This window comes from Mauremys mutica, chromosome 2, assembly GCF_020497125.1.
Source record: "Mauremys mutica isolate MM-2020 ecotype Southern chromosome 2, ASM2049712v1, whole genome shotgun sequence".
Classification (NCBI taxonomy): Eukaryota; Metazoa; Chordata; order Testudines; family Geoemydidae; genus Mauremys; species Mauremys mutica.
The window spans coordinates 282,390,136-282,413,871 of NC_059073.1; the positions used below are offsets into that span (position 1 = coordinate 282,390,136).

Here is a 23,736-nt window from a genome sequence, read left to right on the forward strand (position 1 = left end):
TGATGAGGTTCAACAAGGACAAGTGCAGAGTCCTGCACTTAGGATGGAAGAATTTCATTGACTGTTACAGACTAGGGACCGAAGGGCTAGGCAGCAGTTCTGCAGAAAAGGACCTAGGGGTTACAGTGGACGAGAAGCTGGATATGAGTCAACAGTGTGCCCTTGTTGCCAAGAAGGCTAACGGCATTTTGGGCTGTATAAGTAGGGGCATTGCCAGCAGACTGAGGGACATGATCATTCCCCTCTATTCGACATTGGTGAGGCCTCATCTGGAGTACTGTGTCCAGTTTTGGGCCCCACATTACAAGAAGGATGTGGAAAAATTGGAAAGAGTCCAGTGGAAGGCAGCAAAAATTATTACGGGGCTGGAACACATGACTTATGAGGAGAGGCTGAGGGAACTGGGCGAATTTAGTGTGCAGAAGAGAAGAATGAGGGGGGATTTGATAGCTGCTTTCAGCTACCTGAAAAGGGGGTTCCAAAGAGGATGGATCTAGACTGTTCTCAGTGGTACCAGATGACAGAACAAGGAGTAATGGTCTCAAGTTGCAGTGTGGGAGGTTTAGGTTGGATATTAGGAAAAACTTTTCCACTAGAAGGGTGGTGAAGCTCTGGAATGGGTTACCTAGGGAGGTGGTGGAATCACCTTCCTTAGAGGTTTTTAAGGTCAGGCTTGACAAAGTCCTGGCTGGGATGATTTAGTTGGAGATTGGTCCTGCTTTGAGCAGGGGGTTGGACTAGATGACCTCCTGAGGCCCCTTCCAACCCTGAAATTCTATGATTCTCAGCCCTACCTGTTGCTACCTCTGCTTCTCACCTCTCTCTCTGTCTGTCACACACACACACACACACACACTTACCTATCCACCCACACACCTGTTCTTTCAACCAAGTGGGAGGTAGAGTAGGAGACTTTAGAATGAGTCACGTCTTCATTGACAGAGACTGCTAGAACAGTATAAAGAGGAAGCTCTCTAGCGAAGCTCTGTGACTGTAACAGGCTGGAGGAACCAACAGGAAGTGAAATAGGCTGCTGTAGGGACAAGCCCTGAATGGCAGCTTAGACAGTAAGAGCCCAAAGAGAACTATCAGAATCACGGGAGAAGGGAGACAGTGGGGAGCTAGTCAATCAGCAAGGTCCAGGAAAAGAGTTGGTACCTACCTCTGGATCAGAGAGGTAGACAGTTTGAGCCTGGGAAGGAAGCAGGAATATAAAGTGTGCTGACAGAGACACCCTGAAGATGAAGCAAGTATCTAAGACATTAGCTCTCCATCGAGAAATAACAGCACACGAGACTGTACTGCAGAGTGGATGGGAGTGGACCGGGAAAGTCTGGAATGCAAGAGGGGCTGATGACAAATTACTGATTAGAGATGGTGAGAAAGATCATCCTCTGATGAGGAGGAAAACTGAAACCTGGAATTCTTTATTTTAATTTAATGGTGATTAATGAATAAAGTCCTTCCTTGAACAACGGGTTATTGAAGGTGAAGTCTGACTCGGGACTAACTTACATAACCAACAGGGGAAACTGTGGCATGACCCACGGCCTTGGCTGGTGACACTTCCCTTAGAATGGTTGTCAATAGTGTCCTGGGAATTAGTAAAAGGGACCTATGGATTTAATGGAACTATAAAGTCCTGTGGCTGTCTCCGTGTGTGGTAGGAAGTTCCTCATCTCACCTCTGGAGACTGAGCTGCAGTCAGTGTGTTGTCACGGGGAGTACAGTGAATGAGAAGCTGTCTGTGCAGGCAGCTCAGAGGACCTCTGCAGGGAGTAACTCTTGTCACTGTAGGGATGGAGTACACTTCATACTATCTACAGTGAAATAACTGGAAACACTATAGATGATAGTATTGTCTGTTTATTGCCTTATTGTGATAAAAGGAAATGAAGATAAGGGACTGAAAGGCCTACTTTCTTTGGAACTCTCATCACTCAGGCAAGTTTGGAGTAATCAAACCGTGGAGTAACAAGTTCTGCCTCCCCCTTGTTACTTATGCTGTAAAAGAAAGTGACAGAAAAATTTGACATCCCATATGGGTCTTGAACTCCTGTGGATTGCAGACCTTCTCGGCAAGCTTGTATGATAGAAGGAGCCTGTAATACTGTGGTTTAATTAATTTTATTTTATTGCTTTCTAATTACAGAAAGTTCAAGATCACATTGTTTTGGTGATGCCGATCCCAGATTTAATCCCATATGGATGGGATACTTCATGACAGTATAGATATTACATCTCACTTCCTGTCGTCAGACTCTTGTCCTATTTCACAAAAAGGGGCTACTGATGGCTATATGATGGTATTGACTATATCATATATGTTGCTATCTTTACCCTCTGTACAATCCCATTACCCTCTTTTTGTGGGATTGGCATGTTGTTGATATCCCGTATACCATACAACAAAGGGAATACAAGAGCACTAGATACAGTTATCACTCCTTACAATGTTGTGTCTTAAGGGCACAGTATGAAACTTTTCACTAAAGTTCTAGAGAAAATAAACACAAGCAAAAATAATTTAAACTTCATAATAGCCCTTTAAAATATACATGTTCTTACTTACGCCATAGCAATGACACTGAAATCCAACCAATTCCACGGATCTCGAAGGAAAGTGAATTCATTCAGACAGAATCCTCTTGCCAATATTTTTATCAATACTTCAAAAGTGTAAATGGCTGTGAACGTGTACCTGGGGAGTAAAGTGTCCAAGAAATGTGAGAACATTAGCAATTAATGGAGGAGGGTATGTGGCACAGGCAGTTTACTCACTCAGAGCTGACTCTTTGCCCAAGAACTTGACCCAGTGCCCCCAAATGAAGTTAACGGAAAGGCTCTCATCGATTTCAGTGGGTACTGGATCAGGACTTAACTCCTACAGGCAACTTGAAATATTAGCTGCCAGCAGTCTCCATGTGGCTATCAACATCTGTGTCTGTGGTATACTTGCTTACGTGTGACCATTTTTTGTTTGCTAAAATTTTAACATGACTCAGGTTGGGCATCCCTAATTTGAGCCACCCCAAATCACTGTCCACTTTTAATTTTTTTGACAATAATCCATATCTTCACTGGTTCAAGAATGCAAAGTGGCTGCTCAGTGCATTTTATGTTGTTCACTTTGTGCATTTGGTAGTACTTTCTTTAAAGAATGTTGGAAAAAAGCTCACAGAAATACAAATTTACAGGACTTCAATTTTAAAGGCAGCATTTTCTTTAAAATGGAAACTAGCAGTAAAAGCTCTGCTGGCTTTTCTGAGTGCACTTATCATTTCAGCAAGATTGAGATCTCATTAGAGAATTTTAAAGGCATCTGGTATTCAGAAAATATGTTCAGGAATTATTTGACAGCAATGTAGCCCTTTTTTCTGAGGGTGGGGAGGGAAAGGTATTTGAATTACCATAGCATATATTACTTTGACTAAATTCTGACCCCCTTGCAGATAAACATATTGATGTACACTAGTTTTCAAAGCGGGATATATATTAAAATCAAACAGTTTTATTCAGATATTACAGTTAGCAAAGTAGATGACCTGGTAGACTGAAGTTATTAATTTAGATGCTGATCCTGTATCGTGCTCCACAAGGGCAGAACCCTGCACCCACAGGGAGATGCACTGATGTTAATGGGATTCATGCAGGCACAGGGATCCAACCCGATAGAGCCAGGGCTTCCCAAAGAGCGGCAAAGGGGCTAGTTTGACACAAGCCCCCTGTTTGGGAGGGTACCCAAACTGACTGGTGCTTCAAACTTGAGTGAGTGGCACTGTGACCCTGCATGCCAGGTTGCAATGCGCAGAGGGAGAGGAGACACTGCTGCAGGGGGAGTGCAGGGCAGGCTCACTCTCCAACCCTCCACCACCACCACCACCCCCCATTTCCCACAGCCTCACCTCAGTGGTATTTGTTTGGAAGGATCGGGGGGGAGCTCCATTTCAGATTTTCCCTAGGCCCCTGAAAACATGAGTTCCTGCTTACAGCTCATTGGAGTACTCAGTATTGTCAACACGGCGTGTTTGAAAATCATGAGTCAGGCCCCAACAAGTCATGTGGTTGGCATAAAACAAATGTTTAAAGTAATAGGCTGTGGGTTCTTTGCCATGGATGTTGGGGTTATTAGGGTTCACGTTTTCAAACTTTGAAACTGAGAGGGATAGAAGTTTACAGTTTTTTTTAAATGAAGTTTGAGATTCTCAGGTTTTCACATGACCTCAGGAGTTGAAGCGTAAAGAAAAAACACTGAATATTTTGATATTCGTGATAAAATTGCAAGATCTGGCCAATGCTGAAGAAAAGGCCCCTTATTAACAAAGTTCCATGGGCAAGAAGCATCTGACAGACCATTTTATTAAAGCAAATAGTGCACAAATCAACATTACAGAAACGAATTCAGTAAGGATTTCAAGATCTTATATTTTCTCTTAGTCAATAATGACATTGATTGGAGACTTGCCTCAGTAAAAAAAAATAGTAAAAATTAAGGGAGGAGTTTAGGATTTAGAACAATTAAATGTAGACAAAAGATAATGAAAAGAACTTAGCACTTTTTTGGCACTAAATGCCTGATTCTGCTTTCATTTACCCCACTGAAAATCCAGAGTGACCCCAAAGACTTACTCTGGATTTATAATACAGCAAATGAAAGCAGAAGATGGCCCTATATCCACAAAACAGTAATCCTGAAGTTCTAACACAAGCAAAATTCCTAATGACTCCAACATGACGTTATCTTGTGTGAGGAATACAAGATTAGGCCAATTAACTAATTAATTAGAACTAGAGAATTAGGAAAAATAAATTCCTACAGAAATACTTACTCAACATACTTTCTCCAGTCACGAAATTTAGGTGACTTAATCTTCCTACGGGTCTCAAATATAGCCATGAAGACACAATTGGTTAAAATAGTGCACATAATAAAAATAGTGAACAATGTAAGTAACAGGAGTTAAGGTAAAGAACATTACAGTGTAATCAAAACATTCCACTAATACAAAAAATGTTTAAATCATTGCAGATTTAACATTTGATTTCAAATTTTAGGACATAATTAACAATTCGATTTGTATGTTATTCATATTGATGTCAGACCACAATGAACCCAAGCCACTAAAATTGGGACTCCATTGCGGTATGTAAAACTTAATAAGAGACAGTCCCTACCCCAAAGAACTCAGTCTAAACAAATAAGAACAACAAAGAGTAGGACGAAGGATCTATTTTTATCCTCCTCTTACATATAGGAAGACAAAGGTCCAGATCCACAATGGTATTAAGGCTTAAATGGAAATTAGGAGCCTAAATAGCTTTGCGTCTCTGGGCCTAAGTGACTTGTCCAGGGTGACACAGATAGTTGATAGGTGGGAATTGAAGCCAGATGTCAATGTCCCAGTTCAATGCATGAGCCACAAAATCATTATTCCTCACCCAGGAATAGTTTGTTCAACAAGATATATGGGAGACGTCACTGCTTGGCACTACTCTCCTTCTACCCTTTTTCTTCCTTTTTACGATTTGTTACACTCCTTTGTGGAGCCTTGTCTTAAATTATATTATAAACTCTTGAGGATAGGAACTGTGACTTTGTGTTTGTACGACATCTAGCTGGGGCCCTTGGACAATACTGCAGTACAAGTAATGGTAATAACAACAAATTCCTCATGAAACTCCGAGGCAGGTATTGTATGATGCCCTTTTTACAGATCAAGAAACAAAGAGGTTAAGTAACTTGTCCAAGGTAACAAAGAAAAAGCCAGGAACAAACTGCAGAGGACTGCTTTTGATAGCACTGACACTGATTTTAACACTAGAGTAACTATGGGCTTGATCCTGATGATGGTGCAAGGGGTTTACACTACCACACACATAAGATCTGCAACAGCGCTGAGCACAACTCAGTGACCCTGCTGGTATGGATCTCCACTTGCAACTGGTGCAGAGAGTTAGGCACATATAGTTACCACATAGCAGATGTGATCCATGTGCAACCAATTGTGGAGGAGTGTGCAGGGGGCAGATGGGGCATGGTGCCATGCACCTTGCACTTCAGGAAGAAGGTGTGTGTGTGTGTGTGTGTGTGTGTGTGTGTGTGTGTGTGTGTGTGTGTGTGTGTGTGTGTGTGTGTGTGTGTGTAAAAAGATTCCTTCCCTCCCCTGCCTCCGCTATGCCTACTAGCTGCAATTGTAGGAGCCATCCTCACAGACAAGGACCTCAAAAGACCCATCAGCTATACCATGGACCTGAACACAGACAGCCCTGCTGGAGAAGGGGCATGTCTGAAGTAGGCTGGCCAGCCTATGCGACCCCCAACTCAGCATGCTGGAGAGGTGATCTTCAACAGAATCACCCTCCCTGCACTGTTGCAGAGCCATGTGCACCACCTCTTCACTGAGGCCTGTTTACTGCAGCAAGAGTGAGCTTAAGATCACACACAGCTCTGCAAGATACATAGGACACCCTTGCAGGGCTCTGCGTGACTGGTGGTACTTAGATCTCCACAGTGGCTGGATCAAGTCCTTTTGTCTGATTCACCACTGTGATACTCCAGTTTTACTTCAGCATAACTTTGCAGCATAAAACTGGTGAAACACCACAGTGAACCAAGCCCATTGATTTTAATGGCTTTAAACACAGGTATAAGTGAGATCAGAATTAGGCCCTCTATTACCTGGTTTCCATCCTTCCTCCCTGTAGGTGGATCCCTGTACACTTCCTGTTTCATATACTAATAACAGTCATTTCTAAAATAATTCACAATTATCTGTGCCATTATCTGAAACAGGTGCACTATTGCTTTTAGAAACAGGCTAGATCCAGGATATGTTCTAAATATGACACAGTCAGTATTACACCCATATTATTTCATACCCATAAGAAAAAAAACTAGAATAGGTGAAACCAACTGAAAGGATATGAATGTACCGAAATTTTAATCGCTGTTCTTCTGATTGGATTAAAAGGGCTAAGTATACACAAGGCACGTGTGGCAGTAAATCGGAAGATTGTTTTCCTTTTGTTCAATACCATAAATGTCTTTAAGAAAAAAACAGAGATAATCTTAATTAATGAAACTTCTCCAGAAAGTGAACTGTGGACATTGAGGGTTTGGATTGTTGGCAGAACTGCAAATAATTATGTGTAAAAGTTTGATGGTTGACTTGCTTTTTGTTTGTTTGTTTATATTGAAAGATTCCTCGTAATTCTTGTTTGTTACCTTTTTTGATTCGTTATATATTTGTACCACACATTTTTAAAGTTTCAGTAAAGAATATTGTGTACTCTGGAGAACACTTTTCATGTCCCTTTTTAAAGGTAAATTTAGGCAATTAATTACTGAATTGGAATTTCTCACTATGAAAAAGACGGTTACTCACCTGTAGTAACTGTTGTTCTTCGAGATGTGTTGCTCCAATCCATTCCAGTTAGGTGTGCGCGCCGTGCGTGCACGGCTCTTCGGAAGATTTTTACCCTAGCAACTCCGGCGGGCCGGCTGGGCGCCCCCTGGAGTGGCGCCGCTATAGCGCTGAATATATACCCCAGCCGGCCCGTCCGCTCCTCAGTTCCTTCTTGCCGGCTACTCCGACAGTGGGGAAGGAGGGCGGGTCTGGAATGGATTGGAGCAACACATCTCGAAGAACAACAGTTACTACAGGTGAGTAACCGTCTTTTCTTCTTCGAGTGATTGCTCCAATGCATTCCAGTTAGGTGATTCCCAAGCCTTACCTAGGCGGTGGGGTCGGAGTGAGACGTGGCAGAGTGTAAAACTGCTGAGCCGAAGGCTGCGTCGTCTCGAGACTGCTGCACCAACGCATAGTGGGAGGCGAAGGTGTGGACCGAAGACCATGTGGCCGCTCAACAGATGTCCTGGATGGGGACCTGGCTCAGGAAGGCGGCAGACGAGGCTTGCGCCCTCGTGGAGTGAGCGGTGAAGCGGCCCGGGGGCACGCGAGCCAGCTCGTAGCATGCTCTGATGCACTGAGTTACCCAGGAGGAGATGCGCTGGGAAGAGACCGGCTCGCCTTTCATGCGATCGGCGACTGCTATGAAGAGTTGTGTAGAACGCCGAAAAGGTTTCGTCCGCTCGATGTAAAAAGCGAGCGCTCTACGGACGTCGAGGGTGTGGAGCTGTTGTTCCCGAGGTGAGGCATGGGGCTTCGGGAAGAAGACCGGGAGAAAGATGTCCTGATTGAGGTGGAAAGCCGAGACCACTTTTGGCAGGAAGGCCGGATGCGGACGAAGCTGCACCTTGTCTGTGTGGAAGACAGTGTATGGCGGACCTACCGTCAGCGCCCGGAGCTCCGAGACTCGTCTGGCCGATGTTATGGCGACGAGAAAGGCCGTCTTCCAAGAGAGGTAAAGAAGAGAACATGTGGCCATCGGTTCGAATGGCGGACCCATGAGTTTGGACAGGACGAGGTTCAAATCCCAGGTTGGGGCCGGACGCCGCACCAGCGGGTACAATCGGTCCAGGCCTTTCAGGAAGCGGGAGACCATCGGATTGGAAAAGATGGAGCGACCTTCCAGAGAAGGACGAAAAGCGGACACCGCTGCCAGGTGTACCCGCAAGGAGGAGACCGCCAGGCCTTGGTCCTTAAGGTACCAAAGGTAGTCCAAGATGGTAGGGACGGGTACGACGAAAGGGTTGAGTCCTCGTTGGTCACACCAGAGCGCGAACCTCTTCCATTTCGCCAGGTAGGTGGAGCGAGTGGAAGGCTTTCTGCTCTCAAGCAGGACTTGCTGCACGGCTGCCGAACAGTCCCTCTCTGCGTGGGTCAACCACGCAGGTACCAGGCTGTAAGATGGAGGGACTGCAGGTTCGGATGGTGGAGTCTGCCGAAGTCCTGCGTGATGAGGTCCGGCCATAACGGGAGGGGGATGGGATCCCGAACGGAGAGCTCGAGCAGCAGGGTGTACCAATGCTGTCTCGGCCAGGCCGGAGCCACGAGTATGACGGTGGCTCGATCCCTCCTCAGCTTCTGGAGCACTCTGTGCACGAGAGGAAAGGGAGGGAAGGCATAGAGGAGGTGAGTCTGCCAGGGATACAGGAACGCGTCCGACAGAGAGCCCGGCGAGTGACCTCGGAACGAGCAAAACTGGAGACACTTCCTGTTCGCCTTGGAGGCGAAGAGGTCGACCCGGGGAAACCCCCACCTCTGGAAAATCGTATGTGCAACGTCGGGACGAAGGGACCACTCGTGGGAGAGAAACGACCTGCTGAGATGGTCGGCCAGCGTGTTCTGCACTCCCGGAAGAAAAGACGCTTCTAGGTGAATGGAGTGGGTCACGCAGAAGTCCCACAGGAGGATCGCTTCCTCGCAGAGGGGAGAAGAGCGGGCTCTGCCCTGCTTGTTTACATAGTACATCGCAGCGGTGTTGTCCGTGAGTACTGTTACACAACGGCGTTGTAGGTGGGAGCAGAAGGTCCGGCAGGCGAGGCGGATGGCACGGAGCTCGCGGACATTGATGTGTAGCGCGAGTTCCTGGGGCGACCAAAGGCCTTGGGTGTGAAGCTCGCCCAGGTGGGCCCCCCAACCGAGCGCTGAGGCATCCGTGGTCAGCGTAACGGATGGGCGAGGAGGATGGAACGGGACCCCCGCACACACGACCTCCGGGGTGAGCCACCAGCGGAGGGAGTCGAGGGCCGTCCTGTTGACCGTGACCACCCTGTCGATGGGGTCTCGATGAGGACGGTACACCGTCGCGAGCCAGGACTGGAAGGGGCGAAGATGGAGCCGCGCATATGCGGTGACATATGTGCAGGAGGCCATGTGACCCAGAAGGCGTAGGCAGGAGCGCACGGTTGTGGTCGGGAAGGCGACGAGATCCCGGATGATGGAGGTCATCGTCTGGTGCCGGGCGCGGGGAAGAGAGGCCCTGCCAACCGTGGAGTCGAGAACCGCTCCGATGAACTCCAGTCGCTGCGTTGGGAGCAAAGTGGACTTCTCGGTGTTGATGAGAAGACCAAGCTGCTGAAAGAGAGACAGAATTTCTGCCATCTGTTCTATCACGAGCTGACGGGACTGAGCTCGGACCAGCCAGTCGTCGAGATACGGGTAGACGTGCATCTGACGACGGCGGAGGGCTGCTGCTACGACTGCCATGCATTTTGTGAATACCCTCGGCGCCGTGGAGAGTCCGAATGGCAACACGGCGAACTGGTAGTGGGCGTTGTTGACCACAAACCGAAGGTAACGCCGATGAGGAGGATAGATCGCGACATGGAAGTAGGCGTCCTTCATGTCGAGGGCGGCAAACCAGTCTCCCGGATCCAGGGAAGGAATAATGGTCCCCAGGGTGACCATACGAAACTTGGGCTTGAGCAGATATTTGTTCAGCTCGCGAAGGTCCAGGATAGGACGTAGCCCGCCTTTCGCCTTGGGGATGAGAAAATAACGGGAGTAGAATCCCCTGCCCCGCCTGTCTTGAGGCACTGCTTCTATGGCACCCACGCTCAACAGAGTCTGAACCTCTTGCAAGAGGACTTGCTCGTGAGAGGGGTCCCTGAAGAGGGACAGGGAGGGTGGGTGGGAAGGCGGGGGTGAAACAAATTGAAGGCGGTATCCCGACTGGACTGTTTGAAGCACCCAGTTGTCCGATGTTAAGCGGGACCACGCCGAAAAGAAATGGGAAAGGCGGTTGTAAAATAAAGGGGAAGGATCCGGTAGGGAGAGTGATGGGCCGTCCTCGATCGTCCCATCAAAAGGCCTGCTTAGCCCCCTGAGGGGTCTTGGAAGCGGCCTGGCCCTGGTTGCGGCGGTTGCCGGACGGACGACGGCGATTTTGGGTCGGACGTCTGCTGGTATAGGGGCGATAGCGCTGTTGATAGCGGGAGGGCTGCGGCCGGAAGGGCCTGCGCTGCGTCGCCGGCGTGTGCATTCCGAGCGTGCGGATGGCAACACGCCCGTCCTTCAGGGTCTGGATCCGAGCATCCGTCTTCTCGGAAAACAGACCCTGGGTGTCGAAGGGGAGGTCCTGGAGTGTATATTGCACCTCCGGCGGCAGGGTGGAGGACTGCAGCCAGGAGATGCGCCTCATTGTCACGCCGGATGCCAAGGTGCGAGCCCCGGAGTCCGCGGCGTCGAGGGCGGCCGTAATAGATGACCGAGAGGACTTCTTCCCCTCGTCCAGCAAGGCGGAGAACTCCTGGCGGAGTGGAAGGCAGGAGCTCCGAGAACTTCGCCAGGGACGTCAGAATGTCAAAGTCGTACCTGGCGAGGAGGACCATGATGTTTGCGATCCTCAGCTGCAAACCCCCGGCGGAGTAGATCTTACGGCCGCGCAAGTCCATGCGCTTGGCGTCCTTGGACTTAGGCGCAGCGGCAGGTTGGCCGTGCCTCTCCCGGTCGTTAACAGATTGGACCACGAGGGAGTCCGGGGTTGGGTGGGAGTAAAGGTACTCATAGCCTGATGGTGGGGCTGAGTACTTCCGCTCGACCCCGCGTGCTGTGGGAGGAATGGAAGCGGGGGTCTGCCATAGCGTAGTGGCGTTCTTTTGAATGGTCCGGACGAAGGGTAACGCCACGCGGACGGGAGCATCCGCACCCACCACATTGGTGATTGGGTCCTCATCCTCCTGGACCTCCTCTACGGGAAGATTCATGGACACCGCCACCCTGCGAAGCAGGTCTTGGAAGGCCAGGAGGTCAATGGGCGGGGGTTCGCTGGCCGCAGCCCCTGCCACCGCCTCGTCGGGCGAGGATGACGAAGATGCACCCTGCAGAACCGGCTCCGGGTCTACGTCCGGTGGGTGAGCCTCCTCCGAACCGTGAAGCGTGGGTGATTGGCGGACCGGATGAGCAGATGGCTCGTGCGGAGGAGAGGGAGGCGGCCGGCTAACAGTCGCTTCAGGGACCCTGGTGCTGGTGGTCACATCCCTCCTGGGAAACGGGATACCTTGACCTTCATGCTGTCCCCACGGGACCCAGTAGCCCCACTGCTCATGCGGAAGTCCTTGTGGGGTAGGCCACCGGTGGGTAGTATCATCGGCACCGGAGGCTACGGAAGCCGTGCGGGATTGCCAAGGCGGTGCTGTAGTGCCGACGGACTGAACCGCTGAAGGCGGGAGGCCATGCACCGACGGCACCGAGGGTCGATACGCAGAGCGCCGACGGGACGGTGACCGTGAGCGTGGACTCCGGCGATGCCGGGAGCTCGACCGGCGCCGGGAGCTCGACCGGGACCGGGATCCGCGGTGCCGGGAGTGACTCCGGGAGTCGCGGTGCCGAGGAGACCTCCGACGGTACCGACGGTACGGTGACCTGGATCGGTGCCGGGAGTGCGACCGGTACCGAGATCGAGAACGGTACCGGGACTCAGACCGGCGTCGGGATGGTGCTCGGTGCCGTGAAGAGGAGCGGCGACGAGACTCCGAGCGGCGGGACGGGGACCTGCACCGGGACCTGGACCGGGACCGGGACCGGGACCTCGACCGTCTTCCACGCCACTCGTCAACAGAGGGCGGTCTTGTCATCCTGGCTGGCTTGCCGAGAGAGACAACAGCCCGCACCGGCGGTGCCGGGGGCCGGAGGCTCGGAGCCTCTATGAGCCTGATGAGGTCTCTGGCAGAGGAGAATGTCTCCGGCGTTGAAGGCAGCCTTGGCTCAACCTCGGTCGGTGCCGGGGAGCGTGGCGGTGCCGGACTCGACGGCGCTTGCGGAGCCGGAGTCGAGGGCTCAGGGCCCGCTTTACGCACTGCCGCAGCCACTCTCGTGGCGGACTCTGTGCGTGCCTTCGCTACAGCCTTCGCCAGTCTCTGCTTGCGTGCAGGCGAGAGCGAGCGGTGCCGGGTCGTCTTCGGCGGCGGTTTAGGTACCGTGGCCACGGTGCCGGCGCCGGTCGGTGCCGCGGGTGCACTCTGCACCGAAGAAGCCCTCGGTGCCGGCGCTGACGGTGCCGGGGGCTGGAGGGACGCCTCCATAAGGAGCTGCTTGAGGCGACTGTCTCTGTCCTTACGCGTCCGCGGCTTAAAAGCCGAACAAATGGCACACTTATCTGTACGGTGTGCCTCGCCCAGGCAACGGAGGCAGGAGCCGTGAGGGTCACCCACTGGCATAGGCCTCTGGCACGCTGCACAGGGCTTAAAGCCCGGTGCCTTGGGCATGAGCCCGCACCGGGGAGGGGGAGGGAGAAAGTACTCCCCCTATCCTTATCTAAACTAACTACTACTAAAACTAACTATACTAACAGTAAAGAACTATATACAAAACAAGTAGAGAGAGCTAGGGATGTGGAGGACTACTGAGCACTCCACAGTTCCGACTGCCGTCACGGGCGGGAAGAAGGAACTGAGGAGCGGACGGGCCGGCTGGGGTATATATTCAGCGCTATAGCGGCGCCACTCCAGGGGGCGCCCAGCCGGCCCGCCGGAGTTGCTAGGGTAAAAATCTTCCGAAGAGCCGTGCACGCGCGGTGCGCACACCTAACTGGAATGCATTGGAGCAATCACTCGAAGAAGAACTTCTTCCTTTAGCCCTGATCCCACAAAATGTGCATTGAAGTCATTTTACTCATGTCAGCACATTCTCATTCAAGTAAATGGGATTATTCATGTGAGTCAAGTTTATATATGTATAAAATGTGAGAGCATTTGCAGGATCAGGGCCTTTATTTGCTGAACCAGTGACTCAGCATTCACTAATATTGACCAGAGCTGGTCAGGAATTTTTCAACAAAACAATTTTTTCATTGAAAAATGTGGATTTGTCAAACCTGAAACTTTTCCCAGGCAAGTGTCGGTGCCAATTATATTTAATTATTTAAACAAAGAGAATTAGAGCAAGCCATCCTAGTAAAGCCAACAGCCTGAGATGTGAGAGATCTGGGTTCATGTTTTAAAAGCTAAAATATAGTCTAGAAATCATTTTGTACTTGGAAGAATGGGTGGTTTTGAAAACAAAAATGTATACTTACAGGCAGTATTTCCTTATTAAAATTTGTAACATAGGGAAACAGACTGTATTAAGTGGTTCTGGTTATTAGCAGCCTATAGAGAGAGAAGCTGCATATAATGTAGAGGCTTTGATTCAGCCTACATATAGGTCTAGTAGGCTGGAACATACTTTAGATAAAAACCAATAACTCCATTTTCAGTCATCATGCAGCAACAGATTTTTATATTCTCTGTCCTATGTTAAATTCAGTGTGAGTGACATTCATCCTTGTATAGAGGACTAACATATACCTCCTAAGTCCCACGTAAGCCCTATTTGAAGGGCTTAAGCAGGATGTAAATCAGGGGTGGGCAAACTACAGCCCGCAGGCCACGTCCGGCCCATCAGACCTTTTAATCCAGCTCTCAGCTCCAGCTGGGGAGTGGGGTCGGGAGCTTGCCCCGCTCCGCATAGCTCCTGGGAAACAGCCAGCATGACCCACCTCTGGCTCCTACATAGTACACAGAGGCACGGCCAGGCAGCTCTGTGCCCTGTCCGCAGGCACTGCCCCCACAGTTCCCATTGGCTGGGAATGGCGCCTGCGGACAGGGCAGTGTGCAGAGCCGGCTGGGCGCACCTCCGCATAGGAGCCAGAGGGGGACATGATTCCGGGAGCTGCTTGAGATAAGAGCTGCCCGGAGCCTGCACACCTGAGTGTCCCCCTTCCCCCAATCCCCTGCCCCAGCTCTGATCCCCCTCTCACCCTCTGAACCCATCGGTTCCACCCTGGAACACCCTCCTGTACCCCAAACCCCTCATCCCCACCCCCACCCCAGAGCCCAGAGCCCTAGCCGGAGCCCTCACCCCAATTCTCTGCCCCAGCCCGGAGCCCCCTCCCATACCCTGAACTCCTCATTTCTGGCCCCATCCCAGAGCCTGCATCCCCAGCCAGAACCCTCACCCCCTCCTGCACTGCTACCACCAATTTTGTGAGCATTCATGGCCTGCCATACAATTTCCATACCCCGATGTGGCCCTCAGGCCAAAAAGTTTGCCCACCCCTAATGTAAATGGTGCACATGCCTCATGCTGATGAATTTCATTCTCTATGATTAGTAGAGTTTAAAACTAAGGTTTTATTACATGATCACATAGTGATCAAAGTATAATGTCTTTTTTATTATAACTTGATTGAATACAACTGTCTTAATATAATCATTCAAGGGAAGCACTGCCAAATTTAACTCTCTGACTCCTAAAGCAGAAAAGGCTCCCTATTGACAAATGATCAAGGAGGGATGAAATCAGATCCCTCGGCATACGCGGTCTCTAACCTTGTGATCATTGTAATAAGGGTCAAGATCCTCCAGTGGTTTCCCAACAAGCTCCTGAGGAGGATTCCCATAGAGAGTAGGCAGGTTTTGGAAAACCTGCAGGTCAAGTTGGGGACGAGGTTTCTCTTTAGGTTGCTGGTCTTTGTATTTCTTGTTGGCAGCAATTCGCTTCTCAATAGCAGCCAAAGATTCACGTGTGAACTGGCGGAAATGGTTAGAACACAGTAGTGAAAAGTCAGCCATCTTTTCATCCTTTTCCTCCTGCAGTAGATTTTCCTCCTAGTAGTGGAAATAACTAAAAAGAAGAATCAAGATAAGTGACTATCAAAAAGGTAAGCTGTCAATGACAAACAACCTCATTTAGCTTTCCAATTGTCTTGTAAGTGTTCCCACTTAGAGAAAAATGGGGGGAGGGGGAGAAATTGCACTACATTCCTGATTGGTAAATGACAAGGTTTTATTTTTAGATTACATGTAATTTGTAGGATTTAGGTATATTATAGATGAAATGGAGTTGTGGGTGACCAGCACTTTTTGACAGAATAATTTTCCAGAGATCTAGGAATGATCAACCACATCTATGAGTGCCTCCTAATATATTTTTCTTCCTTTAAACTCTCAACATACCCTAGAGGCCTTGCATCTCAGCCACAGTCCTACCAGCCAAGGAAGAATAAACATTATTTTTCTTGAAATCTGTCAATTACAGTCTCCAGAATCTTTACTGGTAAACGCTGTAAAGAGCTCCCTGCTGGGATTAAAGGCATAGCCTCCGTGGTACATGTAACTCTTACAACCTTGAGAAGTAACAGAAGAGGAAAAGAAAGAAAGTCTTACACATCTAACTTAAAAGTAATGGGTACTTCTAAAATGTAAAATACATTACACCTAGAATTATCCAGTGATCTTAAAATGGAACCACAGTAACTAAATTGAACAGCATTATTTACTGTTCACACTTACTCATTAGTATACCTATACATTTTGTGCAGTGTACTTAACATGCTAAGCGCATGCAACATCAATAGCTAAAGCACATATTACAAAAGAATTGAGGAAAACACACTGTTCAAGAACACTAAACACCCACAATTCCACAGAAATAGACACCCTCTCCACTCTGCTCAGACCCACAAAGAAACCCTGGATGAATATTTAGGCTTTGAAAGATGCCCTGAAGAGATGCAGCATAACAGCACACAGGAAACCAATAATTTTCTTCCAAGTGCTATAACTATGAAGGTTACCAATAACAACAACAAAATCTGCTAACAATTAAGAGAGCATTTGAAACAATGCAGCATCTCCAATATCACTGTGTGGTAACTAGAGCAAGACCAATTATCCAAAAATAACCAACCCCCCCGAAAATGCCCCCTCCCAGATCAAATAACTTCTCTTTTTTACAAAAATCAAAGTTCCTATGTAAGAAAATCAATTTTAATCATTGCAAATACTGGAAAGCTAGTAGGTTCATTTTCCAGCAGCAATGACAAGTTAGGAATATGATGTTACAAACTAAAGAGCACACTCTATTACAATATGTAGTAAACAGACAATAACATTTTCAGTGTTGTTAAACAATGATTGAATTGTTTCATGACATTTTCTAGTTATTACCCACCACCACCAAAGGTCAGACTCTCCAATGAAGGGACAGCCCAGCAGTCCCACATTTACGGTATGGAGAACAGAGTCACAGCTTGCTGGGTCCCACTACCTCACATTGAACTTTGTGACAAATGCTATATGGAAATTTCTCACAAGTACTTATGCTGGAGTTGATTACAACCAGTCCATGCCATCCTCCAGATCATTAATGAAGATATTGAACAAAACTGGCCCCAGGACCGACCCTTGGGGCACTCTGCTTGATACCAGCTGCCAACTAGACATGGAGCCATTGATCACTGCCATTGAGCCCGACGATCTAGCCAGCTTTCTATCCACCTTATAGTCCATTCATCCAGTCCATTCTTCTTTAACTTGCTGGCAAGAATACTGTGGGAGACCACATCAGAAGCTTTGCTAAAGTCAAGGAATAACACGTCCACTACTTTCCCCTCATCCATAGAGCCAGTTATCTCGTCATTGAAGGCAATTAGGTTAGTCAGGCATGACTTTCCCTTGGTGAATCCATGCTGACTATTCCTGATCACTTTCCTCTCCTCTACGTGCTTCAGAATTGATTCCTTGAGGACTTGCTCTATGATTTTTTCAGGGACTGAGGTGAGGCTGACTGACCTGTAGTTCCCTGGATCCTCCTCCTTCCCTTTTTTAAAGACGGGCACTACATTAGCCTTTTTCCGTGACCTCCCCGGATTGCCATGAGTTTTCAAAGATAATGGCCAATGGCTCTGCAATCACATCCGCCAACTTCTTTAGCACTCTGGGATGCAGCACATCCACCCCCATGGACTTGTGCTCGTCCAGCTTTTCTAAATAGTCCTGAACCAGTTCTTTCTCCACAGAGGGCTGGTCACTTCCTCCCCATGCTGTGCTGCCCAGTGCAGTAGACTGGGAGCTGACCTTCATGAAGACAGAGGCAAAAAAAGCATTGGTACATTAGCTTTCTCCACATCCTCTGTCACTAGGTTGCCTCCCTCATTCAGTAAGGGGCCCACACTTTCCTTGACTTTCTTCTTGTTGCTAAGATACCTGAAGAAACCCTTCTTGTTACTCTTAACATCCTTTGCTAGCTGCAACTCCAAGTGTGATTTGGCCTTCCTGATTTCACTCCTGCATGCCTGAGCAATATTTTTATACTCCTCCCTGGTCATTTGTCCAAGCTTCCACTTCTTGTAAGCTTCTTTTTTGTGCAGGCTCATGGAAAAAGGACACTTTCTTCTCAGAAAGACTCTAGCTTAAAGAAAACTAAGTCTCCTCAAGGTAAGATCATAATGGTCTTTTGGGGAGCAAGTAAGAAGCCTAGACTTGATCTGAAAAAAATTACAACTCTCCCTATCTTTGAGTGGATTTCATTTTCCCAACTTGAAAAATTATCATATCTCCTTTTTGTTAAGACAGGCATCTTTGTGGCTGTTAGCTATGACTGCAAAGACCCCCAAATGAGTTCAGATTGAATGAGAATTGGCATACCCTCTTTTCCTTTCAGGTACTGTAGGATCAAATTATCTGAGATTTGATAGCTACAGAACTTCCACAATAATGACTGGGAGGCAAGCTTGGTCAACCTTGGGCAGAAAGTTCTGCTTCCATCCGTTCTTCCATGGAAAGGTGATCCCAATGAGCAACGCTATCCTTAGAATCAGTGACAAAACCTTGATTTGGAAGGATTGGACGGAGAAAGGAATTATGACCATGTTGCAGCTTACTGACAATGCTAAACAAACCATTTGCAGATCTTCAGCAACAATTTGGCTTGCCCTTCTGTGGAGCATGAATTTACTGATAGATGTATTTGGCCTGGGAGCACTGCAAGTTCCAAAATTCCAGAACTTTTGTTATTTTGGAGAAAACTTCCTGGATTTACTCAGCAAATGGTATCCTTCTATGATTGTCTGGCCCAAAAATCTCTTCCAAAAAGATTGATAATTTCAGAGTTGTTTGGAACAGAGATTTGGATAAACAGCTATCTCAGACCCAATGGAATACAATTGTATCTACAGTTAAAAAAAAAATCAACTACAGACCTGTGACTATGGTTTATTCACCAAAAGACACTTTTTCAAATCTACTGGTTCCCATAAAGGGGAGTGGTAATGGGCCTCAGAAATGCTGACAACTGTTGGAAATGTAACTCCTTTGATGCTGCATTAACTCATATGTTTAGGGATCTCCCCTGTATCAAGAATTTCTGGTTGAGATGGATCAAATAACCAATTTGATATTGGATGCAAGTTGGAGCCCACTCCCTTAAATTTCGTTCTTGGATATATTCCTGATACCTGAAGGTTACCTGGTAATAAGATGGCATGGTTCCAATGTGCAGCTTTGGTTGCTAAAAAAATTAATCCTGCAAAAATGGAAAAGTCTATGCCCACCAAACACTGATGCCTGGCTCAGTGATATGACTGATCTCACAGCTAATGAATGACTGCCATTCAGCAGATGGGGAATGCCTGAAAAATTCAAAGCAAGTTGTGCTGACTTTTTTGTGGTCTGTGATTAATGCAGACCCTGAAGATAGATCCTAGCCTTCCTTACTTACCTTGTGTATTATAATGAATCTTGTATTTTGGTATATTTGTTGTACTTGAAAAAATTAATAAAAAAATAAAAATAGTGGCAAGTGTTATGCTCACAGCATACATTCAGAGAAGTTAGATATAACTTATATAATAAAAATATAAAATACTCTTTCTGGAAGGCTGCAATGTAACACTCCTTTATTCCTTAGAATCCAGAACCCTAACACACAAGAACCAAACAGAGAGAAACAAAACAGGATGCTCCCTAAGGCAAGGGTGTCTAACTCAACCCACCTTGTTCTAGGCTGAAATTTTTGCAGACTAACTGCTGAAGACCCAGCTCACGTGATTCCCTACAGAGACCCTTAGCCTGTAAAGAGGACCAAAAACCACCTTGAAACTTAAAGTGACAGCTTGCAATTTTAACATAGTTTTGAATACACCACAGGAAGATTCCCCAGTATATTCTGGTAGTGTTGCCCGTTTGCTCTGGTAAAGAAACTGCAGATCTTGTGTTCCAAAATAGCTTTCCTGGTCATCAATAATATGACTATTTCACCATTTCAGATTTTTTGAAAGTTGGCTGCATTTCATTCTAGAACTGTAGCCTTTAACACCAGGCTAGGAGGATGTAACTCTACAGAGTCAGGCACAAAACCAAAAAACAAAAAAGGAAGAAAAAAAAATCAAATAAAAAGTTCTGGGCAGTTGAATTTGTTTAGTAATTGAAAGCTTTTTTCCAATGTAGGGGGATGAGATGTGTGCCAGTGGCCCCAGTTTAGGAAAAACACTTAAGTACACGCTTAAATACACCCCTATTCTGGAAAGCATATGCTTAAATGCTTTCATGAATCAGGGCCAATATATCTCAGGCCTGGTCTACACTAGGAGGTTATGTCGAATTTAGCAGCGTTAAATCGAATTAACCCTGCACCCGTCCACACAACGAAGCTATTTAGTTCGACATACAGGTCTCTTTAGTTCGATTTCTGTACTCCTCCCCGACGAGGGGAGTAGCGCTAAATTCGACATGGCCATGTCGAATTAGGCTAGGTGTGGATGGAATTCGACGCTAATAGCTCCGGGAGCTATCCCACAGTGCACCACTCTGTTGACGCTCTGGACAGCAGTCCGAGCTTGGATGCTCTGACCAGCCACACAGGAAATGCCCCGGGAAAATTTGAATTCCTTTTCCTGTCTGGCCAGTTTGAATCTCATTTCCTGTTTGGACATCGTGGCGAGCTCAGCAGTACTGGCAACGATGCAGAGCTCTCCAGCAGAGGTGTCCATGCAATCTCAGAATAGAAAGAGGGCCCCAGCATGGACTGACCGGGAAGTCTTGGATCTGATCGCTGTGTGGAACGATGAGTCTGTGCTTTCAGAGCTGTGCTCCAAAAAACGGAATGCAAAGACCTACGAGAAGGTCTCCAAAGCCATGAGAGACAGAGGATACAGCCGGGATACAACGCAGTGCCACGTGAAAATCAAGGACCTGAGACAAGGCTACCAGAAAATCAAAGCGGCAAATGGACACTCCGGATCCCAGCCCCAGACATGCCGCTTCTACAAGGCACTGCATTCCATTCTAGGTGCGGCCGCCACCACTACCCCACCACTGACCGTGGACTCTGACGATGGGATAGTGTCGACGGCCGGTTCCTCGGAGATGTTTGCGGATGGGGAAGATGAGGAAGCAGATGAGGAGGATGAGGCAGTTGACAGCGCTTACAACGCTGATTTCCCCGACAGCCAGGATCTCTTCATCACCCTCACTGAGATCCCCTACCAACCCTCCCCAGCCATTAACCCGGACCCTGAATCAGGGGAAGGATCAGTCGGTACGTGCTTTAAACATGTAAACATTTATTTTTAACAGAGCAGGAATATTAACTATGTGAAAATAAGGTCAATATATATGGGGATAGAACAGAAATCCTCTTGGGAGATCTCCACAAAGCTCTCCTGGAAGTAATTGAAAAGCCTCCGCAGGAGGTTCCTGGGGAGAGTGGCCTTATTGGGTCCTCCGTGGTAGGACACTTTTCCGCGCCAGGCTATCAGCAGGTACTCTGGGAGCATTGCCTCGATGAGCATGGCGGCATATGCCCCTGGTTTGTGTTGGCTTTCACGCAGCATGCGGTCTCTATCTCTGTCAGTGATCCTCCTCAGGGTGATCTCGCTAGGGCATCCTGCTTTGAATTAGGGGAATGTTAGTATTGGGAATGCTTGACTGTTCCTTTACATTACAATAAGCGTCGGTTTACAGCCACGTGGTGGAGGCGGTAGAGGGGCAGCATACAGGGATCTTTCCCGGGGACAGCCGCGAGGGGGTGGAACAGGGGCAGAGTTCATGCTTTCCGGATTGCCAGCAGCAGGAACTTGCAAACGCTATGACCATTGCTTTGAGCGTGAAAGGAGGGCACTGCTATACATTAAGGTTTAAGCAGCCAAAAGTCTATGGCTTACCATGTGTGCCTGCTCCACGAATTCTGCTGTCCTGCCCCGCTTGTCTGATCTCCAGTGCAAGACCCCAGGCAATGAATGCGAAGGCCGAAAATTCGAACTTGTCCTGAGTGCGCATGAGATAGGTGCTGTGCATGGTCTTGTTCACAGAGACAGACTAGACTATGTTCATTGTTCGCAAAAATGTATCTTTGCAAGGAATTCACTCCCTTTTTCCCATCACACAGCTGCGACTGTTTCCCAACCTGCCCCGGCATCCCACTCACAGAGGCTGGCGCAGATTAGGCGGTGAAAGAAAAGGACATGGGATGAGATGTTCTCTGAACTTATGGGCTGCTCCCGAGCCGAGGCGGCACAGCAGACCCAGTGGAGGGAGAACATGTCTCAGTACCAGTGCTCACACAGTGAACGGGAGGACAGGTGGCGGCAGGAGGACCAGCAGGCGACTCAAACGCTGCTTGGACTAATGAGGGAGCAAACGGACATGCTCCGGGCCTTGTGGATGTTCTGCAGGACCGCAGGCAGGAGGACAGAGCCCCACTGCAGTGTATCTGTAACCACCCTCCCCCGCCACAAAGTCCCATACCCCCCTCACCCAAAGTAGCAAGAAGGAGGGGCGCCAGGGGCCGTGAAAACTGTCACTCCACCCCTGCACAGTGCTCAATTACAGGAAGGCTCTCATTCCCTAAATTTTGAGAAGTCCTTTCCTTCCTGCCTCACCCAAGCCCCCATCCCAGTTTCATCCCCTAACTGTCTAGGTGATAATAAAAAAAGACTTTTCTGTTAATTAGTTTCTGTCATGTTCTTTTAGAGGAGACTGTGTTTCAAGGGGGAAAGGGGGTTGGTAATTGGACAGGTCAGTCACCTTTACCAGGGTACAGATACGGGGGCAGGTTCAGCAGCAGGTCACACACACAGTGCAGTCTCTAGGCACCCTGGTCAGTCTGGGAGGTTGTTTTCATGTTCTGTTTTGGGGGTGCTATGTGCCTTTGTGGCGGGGGAGGGTGGTTAGAGATCTTATGCAGCGGTCCTTATCCTGGACCACAGAGCCACGCAGCAGCTGATCTGTAACCGTCCTCCCCCGCCACAAAGTCACATAGCCCCCCCACACACACAGTCCCGAGAAGGAGGGGGTGGCAGGCTCCGTTGAAACAACCAGTCCGCCACCGCGCACCGCTCTAGGAGCAGGAGCCTGTCATTCCTCGAGTTTAGAAGCGGTCTTTGCAGCAGTACACATCCTACCCACCACAGTCTGCGTCCCAGTTTTAACCCTTTACCGCGAAATCAGTACTAAAGAAAACGGTGTTTATTAACAAAGTTCCATGTATTTTATTTTTAAACGTGTGTTGGAAGGGGGGGAATGGGGTGAACGGGGTATGTAACTGCAGAGGATAGTCAACATTAACTGGGTAAAGAAACGGGGGCAGGTTCAGCTTCTCTGTAAACAAACTTAATAGTCACAGGTTACCCTGCTCACTGAGGAACCTAGCTTTCAAAGCCTCCCGGATGCACAGCGCTTCCCGCTGGGCTCTTCTAATCGCACGGCTGTCTGGATGGGCGTAATCAGCAGCCAGGCTATTTGCCTCAACCTCCCATCCCGCCATAAAGGTCTCCCCCTTGCTCTCACAGAGATTGTGGAGCACACAGCAAGCTGCAATAACAATGGGGATATTGGTTTCGCTGAGATCTGAGCGAGTCAGTAAGCTTCGCCATCTCCCCTTGAGACGTTCGAAAGCACACTCCACCACCATTCTGCACTTGCTCAGCCGGTAGTTGAAGAGTTCTTTGTCACTGTCCAGGGCGCCTGTATAGGGCTTCATGAGCCAGGGCATTAGCGGGTAGGCTGGGTCCCCGAGGATCACTGTAGGCATCTCCACATCCCCAACAGTTATTTTGTGATCCGGGAAGAAA

The 23,736-nt window shown here is 48.3% G+C and overlaps 1 protein-coding gene across 1 annotated transcript in view; it reads right to left on the reverse strand.

Annotated features, from left to right (window-relative positions):
- The window catches only part of LOC123362849 (sodium channel protein type 5 subunit alpha-like), a 169,369-nt gene that overhangs the window by 91,611 nt on the left and 54,022 nt on the right, over window positions 1-23,736 (reverse strand). Inside the window, exons 4-7 of the mRNA XM_045003355.1 lie at window positions 15,203-15,509; window positions 6,926-7,044; window positions 4,830-4,946; window positions 2,573-2,701 (exon numbers count right to left, since the gene is read on the reverse strand). Coding sequence (XP_044859290.1) covers window positions 2,573-2,701; window positions 4,830-4,946; window positions 6,926-7,044; window positions 15,203-15,457 — 620 coding nt within the window. The 5' untranslated portion in view covers window positions 15,458-15,509. The remainder of the gene's footprint in view (window positions 1-2,572; window positions 2,702-4,829; window positions 4,947-6,925; window positions 7,045-15,202; window positions 15,510-23,736) is intronic.